Source organism: Hippoglossus stenolepis, chromosome 17 (genome assembly GCF_022539355.2).
Source record: "Hippoglossus stenolepis isolate QCI-W04-F060 chromosome 17, HSTE1.2, whole genome shotgun sequence".
NCBI lineage: Eukaryota > Metazoa > Chordata > Actinopteri > Pleuronectiformes > Pleuronectidae > Hippoglossus > Hippoglossus stenolepis.
The window spans coordinates 10756950-10768005 of record NC_061499.1 but is presented as its reverse complement, the minus strand read 5'-3'; the positions used below and the strand labels follow the sequence as shown (position 1 = coordinate 10768005).

The 11056-nt window shown below is 41.9% G+C and overlaps 1 protein-coding gene across 2 annotated transcripts; it reads left to right on the top strand.

Annotated features, from left to right (window-relative positions):
- Positions 1–6129: 6129 nt before the first annotated feature.
- Positions 6130–10124, top strand: sgo1 (shugoshin 1). 2 transcript variants are annotated; one of them, XM_035183716.2, is made up of 9 exons: positions 6130–6599; positions 6863–7071; positions 7180–7232; positions 7319–7383; positions 7695–8537; positions 8640–8771; positions 9179–9349; positions 9667–9769; positions 9851–10124. In XM_035183716.2, the coding sequence occupies exons 1-9, from the start codon at positions 6455–6457 to the stop codon at positions 9999–10001; spliced, it is 1872 nt and encodes a 623-aa protein (XP_035039607.2). In that variant the 5' UTR covers positions 6130–6454; the 3' UTR covers positions 10002–10124. The 2 variants fall into 2 exon arrangements, with proteins under 2 accessions (XP_035039607.2, XP_035039606.2); XM_035183715.2 differs by having other exon boundaries at positions 9598–9769; positions 9851–10123.
- The last annotated feature ends 932 nt before the right edge of the window (positions 10125–11056 follow it).

Below are 11056 nucleotides of genomic sequence, written 5' to 3'. Positions count from 1 at the left end.
TAAACAATAGCTGTGGATACTCATATTGGATTCAATATTTTTAATTTTTCTATAGTTTTATCAACACTCAAACTGCCTATTGTACAATCCACAGTCACCCATTCACACACACATTCATACAGTGCTACCTGTATGCTGCACTTCTTCTATCACACACTTCTGGGACAGCCGTCAGGGGCAACTTGGTGTTCACTGTCTTGTCCAAGGACACTTTGGCATGTGGACTGGATGAGCCAGGGATCGAACCACTGACCTTCTGGTAGGTGACCCTAAACCACAGCTGCCCCCAGATGACATCACATCGGGTGAAGTGTATTCCAGGGCTAACGCCCATTCACAATCACAGCTATGGTTGATTTAGAGCCTCCAATTAACCTTTGGACGGTAGGAGGACACACGCTGAAACATGCATTTTAGTAGATAACTTTTTAAAACAACATTTCAGCATGATACTCATCAGTTTGTGGGATGGATATTTGTTTTAAAAGATTTATTAGATAAGGCCCAAGCCAGGAACACGTCTATCTGCGTACTTTCTGCTCCGTGTGTACGTGTTCACCCAAACATGTGCCGCGTCGAGACGCACTCAGGCATCACCTCCTCCCAAACCAATAACTCTCCGTGTTGAGCCTCTGACCTGCGCCTGTTTCATTCTCCTTCTCTACTTAGCAGCAGGCAGAAACAATCACTCCTTGGTCTGTGTTCAGGTATTTGCCAGCGTAATGAAAAGGACACATCCATAGTCTTTATTTGGCTTCAGTAGACATTGAAGTCTTTTTCCAACTATTTATTCCTGGGGAGTACAGATAACCCCTTTCACCCCCGCTGCATCCCATCCAACTTCATTTCTCTGAGAGGAAATCAAAGCAGGAATGTGGTGCCCTGCTTCATTGTCTGTCTTTTTGATCCGGTTTACTGCATCGTGCATCTCATTTTAAAGTTAATTTTAAAAGCCTTGAGGTTTAAAACAAATGTGCTGCAGCTGAAGTATACGGTCACTGATCTGAGGAGCTGTTTATGCTGTTGAAACACGTCAGGCAGGCGATCCGATTTTGTCTCAGGGTTGTTTCTCCTTCTGCATATTCCTTTTACAACTATAAACTATTTCAACTGAGACTGAATCCGATAATGCCGACGCTATCTAAATCATCTGACATTCTGAGTGATGGCCATTCTAACCTTTCTCCGAGGCCGAGCTCAGTTCGTCGGGTAAGAGGCTGTGTGATCGCAGCTTTTTCAACTTTCCGTGACTTCTCTTTTTTTCTTTTTCGTCTTCCATCAGCCGACTGACACCAAACTGGAATAATTAGATATTGTCTGCTTTTGCTACCCACAGCTGCTCCAAAGTAAATAATTCCACAGAATTATCATCCACTCAATCACTGCCTCCTGATCCTCCAGTTGTCACAGCAGTCATTATTATTGTTATTAATTGTGTGGTGCAGTGATCGTGAACATATGTGTGTGGGATGCTCTATTCTCGAAAAGGCTGTCGGAATTCATACCTCCTCTGGCCCCTTACCTCCCGGGCTCAGTCCCTCGCCAGCTTTCACTTTTCACCTTCACTATTTGTCATCTTTCTTTTGTTATCTCGCCATTACGTTCACTCTCTTCACTTTCTCTCTCTCTCTCTTTCTCCTCTGTCAGATTTGTGGCATGCATGAGCAGATGCACACATGAGCATATGTCAGCAGCACAAAAGCCTGACTCGGCATCCAGGGAATTTTTCATTCTCTGCTACCTGGAGGGAGTACAAAGGTGCAGAGCAGAGCGGTGCATGCCATGTGAGGGCAGCTGTGCTCGCTGCTCACAGAGAAAAAGACTATAATAAGATTTTGGCATGAGGATGCAGCATTTTGACGTCTGCGTTTTGCGCATGTCATAAAACAAAGATGGTCATGGGTATTTGCAGATGAGAAAATGACATAACAGAGATGGAAAATATTTTATGAAACTCGACAAAAAAAACCAAACATGAAATACACCTGCAAACTGAAAAGTAAAGTAAAAATATTAAGTTAAATAAGAATAAACACTGAAGGAAATCTTGTCGCTGAAATATATTAGGAAAATAAAAATCATACTTTATGAGATGGGAGAATGGGTTTTTCGGAGGATTGCATGAAAGAATAGCTCAACATTTTTGGAAAATACAATAATTAGCACTTTATTGTTTTTACACTTTTTTGTATGCCTAGTGTGAAAGGCTGTGAGTTTCCTTGTTTCCAGCCTTTATGCTAAGCTAAGTAGCTGCTGGCTCAACTATGTATTTACCTGACAGATATAGTAGTATAGTAGTGTCTTCTCATTAAAAGCAGTCCCTTTAAAAGCAAACTCAAATTTATTTGTGTGACATAAATATGGCAAATTTACTGGGGTTATGACTGAAACAATTCAAATGATTCATTTAGAAAAATATTACATCATTGTTACTCATTCAGAGCACAGCTTCTCACTGCCCAGGAAACAAAGTAGGGAGTTGTAAATTACATTTTATATTTCCTATTCTATTTCCATTTCTAAGTAGCAGCCGTTGCTGTCGTAGCGCCTAACAGAATTTGTTTTAGTCCCTGAGTGGCGGTGTGGCGGTGTGGCATGGAGCAACACATCAGTAAACAGAGGGGATGTTGGCTGTGAAGTAAATGGCACAGCAGGGTGTTTAAGAGCAGGCTGTAGGGCATAATGACCAAGCTGCAACCCACAGAGAGCTGAATGTGTGTCTGTGGCTCGGTGCCGCTGTCGGCCAGGTTCAAAGAGATGTGCTGCTGGAGGAGAGCTCCTCCATTTAGCGATGCAGTCAGACACGAGCCAGCCTCACACCAGGGAAAGGCTGTCAGGTTAGAATCCCTCTGCAATATTGTCCAGCTGTCGTAGCTAATAACTACACAGGTCTAGGTCTGGACTAGTTATACTCTTAATTATGGTAATTTTATTTATTAGTTGGTAATGTTCTGTTGTCGGTTAGAGGGGGACACAAGTTAATCTCTGATTGACAACCATACCCAGCATTCAGGGGATTGTGTTGCAGCCCCGTCAGCTTTGTAAACCTTTGCAAACTACTCGCTAAACACTGCAAATGAAGAATGAAGTTTGGAATTATATGATTTTGGGAAGGGTTTGAGCACATCATAATTTGGGTTGCTGTGGCTCAGGAGCAGGTGTTCCACTAACCAGAAGGTTGGTGGTTTAATCCCCAGCTTGGGCAAACACTAAACCCCATATTGCCCCTCGCCGCTGTTCTATCAGCATGTGGCTGAAGTGTGATAGAAAAAGTGCTCAATTAGAAGCTCTATACGAATGTGTGTGAAAATTTAAATTTAAAGCACTTTGACTGGTCTATAAGACTAGAACGTGCTATATAAATACAGTTGAAATTATATTGTTTATTATATAAATATTTAATGTTTAATATATAATATTTTGATATATGTATATTTGAGTTTTATTGTTATTGATGATGATATCAGTTTCAATCATGTTGGAATGGTTAGTATAATTTCCTGGCCTCCTGCATCTTTCCTATATTTACAAGTATCATTATCCTATAAGTCTTGGACTGGGTGGTTGATGTTCTCCATGTGTAACTAAACTAAAGAAAACGTGGTGATGATGTAGGTGGCAACTCATCAATCCGAGATTCATAAAACAAGCTATAATCTGATTTCCCGAGCTGTTTCTGGCTTACGGTTTGCTTTTGTGGTTGATTACAGACCCTGTGTTATGATTTCATTATCATAAATCGTGAGTATGGCACCATATGCACATTTTTCCATATTAAAAAAAGGAGCGCTGTGTATTTTGGGCCCCGGCTGAGGCGAGTGCACAGATTAGAGCTAATACTTTTCATCTGGCAGGAAAGCAGATGATCTTTTTATTGGCCAGTCACAGTGTCTGGACAGGGATGGGTGAACCAGAGATCAGACTGGACAGGGATTTGTTTGTGAATCCCTGATATTAGTGCATCACATCATTAGATATTTGAGCCAGTAGCTCCTGTTATACTAAAAAAGGCAGTGTCTTCGCCCGTGTTGACGTCCGCAGTCAGTGGTTGTTGGTATCTTTATCGTGCCTTGATTTCTCTGACTGCCACAAAACCCACTCCGTTTAGAATTTCAGTCCCTTCTGTCCTTTTCCTGTACCTGTGATAATAAGTTTCCCTCCAGGTGTCTGACACAAGGAGAGTCAGGGGTGGCATGAAATGACTGTGTGATAGATTTGTCCATTAAAGCAAGCTGTGCTAAAACCTGTGGCTGTCTTCATGTCTTGCTCTCTATGTTTACCTCCCTCCTGACTCATTTTTTCTTTGCAATACATAAACGCCTTCATACAAAGCACACACTCACTATTTCCCTGCAGTAAGGGAGCAGCTGTAACACTTACTTGCCTTTCGCAGGAATATTGCAGCTTTTAGGTGAAACAGAAGTGATCTTATTATTAAAACAGTGAGTCATTACAGATTTGTATGGCTCACTTAGTAACAGAGCACTCACACCTACAACACTTACTCAGACCCCCAACCAATACCAAAAGGCCATGCCTGTTACTAAAAAGAGCTTATGACGTTTTTCATATAGGTTTTTTAATTTATTTTCTTAGTAATAAAGCTTAACTGCTACATATCCTTATGCAACCTATACAGAAATAATCCCATTGTGAACATCTGGGAGAAAAGTAAGCTGAATCAACAACGAACCGCATGCTTTACTCAAGGGTCTTGGCCGAAAGTACAGGCCTGTTTTACAGCTGAGGCACCCGTACTGAAGTCATTTGTTTTCAGAGGGCGACACTGACAACACCCGAGCCTCACCAAAGCCCTTTCCACAGCCTCAATATGCCACTCACTTGGCTGTCGCAGACACTTTCTTGGATCCTCACTGACAAAAAACGGTGGAAGGATGTTATATTAGCTGCAGTACCATGCATGAAGGATGCTAGTTTCTTCCCCAGTGGGCTGCCAAGTAAGACATGCCTGCTTGACTCTGACTTGAGAAAGAAAATGAGATCATGACCAGGTATTTTACTGTAATTCAATATTTATGGAACATTTACTGCATGAGCAAAACCTGAGAAAGGGCAGGAATGGGCACTCGTGGCATTGAAGCAGGATTTTAATGGGAGACAGTTGTGCTGGTGCACGAAGGTATATAGGCCCTAAGATCGTGTGTATATAGACCTGAAGATAGTGCATATAGGTGGTATGTATATAGGCACTAAGATAGTGTGTATATAGGTCCTAATAAAGTGTGCGTTTAGGCCCAAAATTAGTGTTAACATAGACCCTAATATAGTGTGTATATAGGTCCTACAATCGTATATATAGGCCCTAAGATATAGGACCTAAGATAACCTGTAAATAGGCCCTTAAGTAGTGTGTATATAGGCCCGAAGATAGGGAATATGTATTAGGTCCTCAGATAATGTTTATAAAGACCCCAAGATAATGTGTGTATTGGCCCCAATACAAAGTGTATATGGGCCTTAAAATAGTGGTTGTATATAGGCCCTAAGATAATGTGTAAATAGGTAAGATATAGATTTATAGACTATAGACTATATAGGGCCAACGATAGTGTGCATGAGATGCATCTTTCATTAACATGTTCTACATGCACAATATTACTTTTATTATTTCATGGACAATATCTTTACTTCCATTATTAACATGTACAGTATCATTAATACCATGACAAATATTACGTTCATTATCATGTGCAAGACTTAAAATGTTAAAAACATATTTTTCTACTCTTGTTTCAGTCTAGTTCCCTATATTTTTGGAACTTATCTTACTTATATTGTTATATATTTAGACACTGGTCCTAACTTGATATTTTCATACTTCAGTTATTTTGTATACTTTTTTATTATTATTTGTTATAACAATTTTGGGGAAAGATCTGGCACAAGAATTTCCTTCTACATTAATAAAGGTCTATCTTATCTTATCTTATCCAAGCTTTGTAGAACTGTACACTCCCTGATTCTGGGCTTTTAGAGGAGCAGCGAACATTAAATCACTTGCAGGTAAATGAAGTTTATTTCCCTCTGTGCATCAGCGCCATCTTGCGAACCGATATTTTCATTCTTAGGAAGTGACGTCGTCCGAAGTTTCATCCAATCAGCACTCGCGGCTCAGAATTCGAACGTTAGCTCGCTGAGAGTCTGCTGGTGATCGGAGAGGAAACGTATCATCTGCTGCCATTTTAAAATAAATAGCACAGTTTATTGTATTCACACATCGATACACACATGCTGGTAAGTCGCTTTCATATAGAACGTCCTGCTGCAGCTGCCGGAGATAGACGGTCCGTGCGGTTTACGTCCACGAGCGTGCTAGCTTAGCTAACAGGTTAGCCGAGTCGTTTGTTTTGCTTAGGCTTCTGATCACAATGCTGCGCTGCTGATTAGCCGGACGACTCTCAAACACTTGAAACCCGAGCGGAGGCCGTGAGCCATGGTGAAGGAGCGGGCCCAGAAGAAGTCCTTCCAGCAGAGTCTGGAGGACATCAAGGACAAGATGAAGGAGAAGAGGAACAAACGGCTGGCCAGTGCCTCGGCTCCCAGCAGAGGAAGACCCCGGATCATTCACAAAAGCAGCGGTGAGGATCAGCACGTTCCCCACAGTTAATGTAACTGAAATCAATATATATACATTCATTATAATGTACTTGTAAGATGTAGGTGACATGAAGATGCTTCAAACAACCATGAGAATACCACCAGTAGTGATGATCAGCACGTTTTCCTCAATTAATGTAACTTAAATCAAAATATGTATTCATTGTACTGTACTTTGTGTTGTGACGATGATGGTATCGTGCCTCAATCGAACACATGCTCATCTTATTGTGTTCACTCCTAGGGGCTATGTCCGCAAACACCATCCTGATCGGTGTCCAGGAGAACAACAAGACGCTGGCCGTAGCCCTGCAGTCTGAAAAGGAAAAAGTGAGACAAGGCAACGCAGTGATCCTGCAGCTGAAACGAGAGCAGCAGGCTCTGTTCCTTCACCTGCTGCTGCTCAAGAGGAAGCTCAAGGAGCGGGAAGCCCTGACGGCGAGCGCTTCAGAGGTACCTGTCGCCTCCTCTTGCCCACATCCAGTCCATGATTCACATTGGAGACCGATTCGGGGTTTCACTTAAAAATTGTATGAATGTATAATTTTTTTATCTTTTTAGACAAAAGCTACAAACATCTCAGTTGAACCTCAGCACCACAGGAATTCAGCAAGGTAACTTTAAAAATGCAGGACATTTTTTATCACAACCTTTATCCTGAGTCCTATGACTGAAAATCTGTTACCTTTTTGATTTTCAGGAGAAAGCGGACCAGCGAGAACCTCGATGAGCCCGTTGTGTGCAAAGCTTCACCAATTAGTGCAGGTATACAAACACGTGCGCTAATATTCCAGGTCAAAATCGGGGTTTAGTCACAATAGTTGACTCATTATCAGCTGAGAAAAGAGTAGAAATACTCATTTTGTTCATTTCCATTTATTTTATTTTTTTATTCATCTAAATGTAAGTTATTCTCAGGTACATCCCCAAATTTGTATATAATCTGTTCTTTGGATTTTCAGATAGTTACACAAAAGCTGTTGTTTACAATATACAGTATTTTAATATACTATTGCATTTGTCCTAATCCTGGAGTTGAGCTTGTGTAATTCATGATGTTGTCTTTTTCCTCACAGAGCCTCAGACCTCTGGACAACGTGGATGTGACAAGCAGCTTACTTTGCCAGCCTCAGTGGTTGTACGGCGTGGGCACACAGACAGAAGAAACAAAAGGAGGTCTGAGTGTGTGCAGGAACAGAGGTTGTTGAGTGGGGGCGACGCCACAGCAGGGTTAGAGACTTTAATAGCAAGTCCTATTCAGGCTGAGGATAAAAATCCAAATCAGCCGCAGCCAGCACCGGAATCAGAACTCGCAGATCTCATTGACACTGAAGAGTTTCAGCACTCTACCCCTGAACAAGTCCCGCCTAAAAAAAGCAACCAAAAGCAGTCCAACAGGAAACAAGCCCAGCAGCAGCCCCGCACCAAACAGGAGGCGCCTGCACGGAAAGCTGAGAGAGGCCGCAGACCAGAGCGCGCCCAGTTAAAGAAGCCATGGGACAAACCCAGAGCCCGCTCCAAGAGTCGGGACCGTTCGGCCACACGTTCCAAAGCAGCACCTCCATCCCAGGGCAATAAGCTCAACACGTCACTGGGATTTAATGACACGTTTGACTTTGACTGTGAAGAGACGGTACACGTGGCGCCGTTCAGGGCGAAGGCCGAGGGCAGTCAGCCGGCCACACCAATCAGCGAAGAGGCTCCGCAGAGAGAACAGGCCCAAACTGGTGCATCACCGGTCGCCTCCAGACTGGATGAGTCAAGCTCGTCATCTGAATCATCTGAATCAGAGGACAGCCTTTATGTTCCTCAAAAAAGCAGGAGGAGACAGACTTCACTAGGAAAGACCAAAGCGATCACCACTCGTAGAGGCCGGCCCAGACAAAAAGAAAACATCCCTCCAAACAAGGAGATCTCTGGTGAGAACTTAGGCATTAATTTCATATTTCTGTTAAAAGCTTTGAAAGAGACGTTTAATGGTTATAATTAAACAATTTCTATCATTGCTTTGTGTTTTACAGTCTTTAGAGATGAGGAGTCAAGTCCCAAGACTGCAGAGCCTGAAGAGGAAGAAGCTCATCTCCCTCACTGCCCTGATTCCAGCTTCTCTAACAGCCCGAACCCTGAGGGGATGGAACAGGAAACTCACCAAGGTGAGTACATGTTCTGAGACATGTTCACTTTATGTCTGTTACAATAGTTTCATAGTGTCTGAGATCTTATGCCACAGGGAGACTGACAAAACAATCTGCTCATCCTGCCTGTGTGGTGATTATATTATTAGCTATTTACCCTCAGTAAAGGACTTGCTGCTCAGCTGGGATGCAGTGGCAATTTAGTGACGACTCCTTGTTGGAATCTTGCTGCAGCATAGACAAGTTTGACTTCAATGTTTTTCAACGTGTTATTGTCAGAGAAACATGGCTGTTTTATTTATAAATGTGACATAATAACAAAAATGTCAGGGTTAAGAAAATAGAGTTCTTTAGGGGCTTGACTGTCAGTTTTTTTTGCAAGTGGTCATTTGTTTTAAAGGTGAATGTGTGTGTTTTTTTGCCAGAGCCTCACAGGGAGATTGTGGAGGAGGATTGTTTGCTGGCTGTCAGCCCTCTGGTTGAAGCTGAGATGATGAGAATAGACAACGTCCTGCACAACTTCAGAGATCCCACCAGCGACACTGCTCCTCTCTTACCTCATGTAACACCTCAGCGGATCAAGACGTGCAAGAGACGTAAGCTTATTCACCAATGACTGTGTGTAAACATGGAACATCCATCTTTACATACAGTCATTGTTCATTTCCCAAACCTGCTTGTTTAAGTGAAATCTGCTTGGGAGTTTTGGTGAGACTCACTGTGTTATCTCTTCTCTATGCATCGTTTCTATCGCACTCTGTTCACTGGTGTACGCACAAAAAAACACACAACCTCTGTTTCCTTTTCTCTTTCTTGTGTCACATCTTCCCTCACGTTTCCACAGGTGGGCTTGGTGTAAGGACAGCAGGGCGGGGCTTGAGTCTGTGTGATGTGACCAATATGTCCCCTGCAGCCTACCGCAAGTACCCGTCTGATGGCAGATGCTCCACTCCTGTCCCCGCTCGCAAGCGGCGCTGCACCATGGTGGTGGACTACAAGGAGCCCTCGCTGAACGGGTAAGATGGCATTTTAAAGCTACTCTTGCAGTGAAATGTTTTATGCTGTACGAATTCTCAATTATATTCTCATCCTAACAGGAAACTTCGGCGGGGAGACAAGTTCACAGACTTGCAGTTCCTCCGTTCTCCTATATTCAAGGGGAAGACTGACAGCAGGAAACCGAGGAACTCTGTGAGCAGCAAGCAGCCATTTGAGAAATACAATGAGTCGTTTGTTGGCTGCCGCTGAAAGCAGCGACCTCGTTTCCAAGTGTTCGCTGTCAGTTTTTAAGTGCTGTCATAGAGTTTGGTTTTCATTTGCAAGGTCCTTTTTGTTTTTGTGATTTGTGTGATATATATATATATATATATATATATATATATATATATATATATATATATCTCTCGCATATAATTTGACTGTGAACAGTTTAAGATTGTTTTCCCTTAACTTTTCATTGTTTCATACTTTTAGCTTAATTTTCTTGTCTTTTCTTTGAGTCTTTCCTCTCTCCTACTTCTTCATTTTCTGAAGACCAGGTTTTGAAAATTTTAATGCCATCTTACCTAAACCAGAATGAGCTGAACTGAATATGAGCTCGTATTATTGTCTTTTAATAAATTGAATGTACCCCTCGTCTATACATCTTGTCCTTTAAGACTTGTGGGGGGGCTGGAGCCAATCCCAGCCGACACTGGGCGAGAGGCGGGGTACATCCACTACTCTATAATACAACAATAACTAATAATTTTCTCATTTACATAATACAAGATTATATTAACAGCTCTGCTCAAATGAGAAGTTTAGAAAACTGAATTCCAATCTAAACTTGTTTAGGTTGAACTCAAAATTGACTTTAATTGTTTGTTAAATCTTGGCCATTGCAAAAAAAAGATACAAAAATGTACCTTGATTATATTATTCTGTTGGTAAAACCGTTTCTCTTTATTGCAGCTGAAAAGTTTCTAAATGGTTAAAGAAAGCTGGGTCTGATTTAACAAAGAAATCCAGACTCATTGTGACCTTTGTCCACTGAAATCTAATCACTTAATCTGAGTCTAAGTGAAGATTTGTGCCAAATTTTAAATGAATCTCAGAGGCATTCTTAAGATAAGGCATTTAAGAGGGTTGCATTGACCTTTGACCTCCAAATTCCAACCAGGTCATACTCGTGGCCAAGTGAACATTTATACCAAATCTGACTAAATTCCCTCAAGGTGATCTTGAGATATCTTTATCACCAGATTGCGACATTGTGGTGCAGAGGCATAGAAATGATGTGATTGAGTTGAATCACCACACAC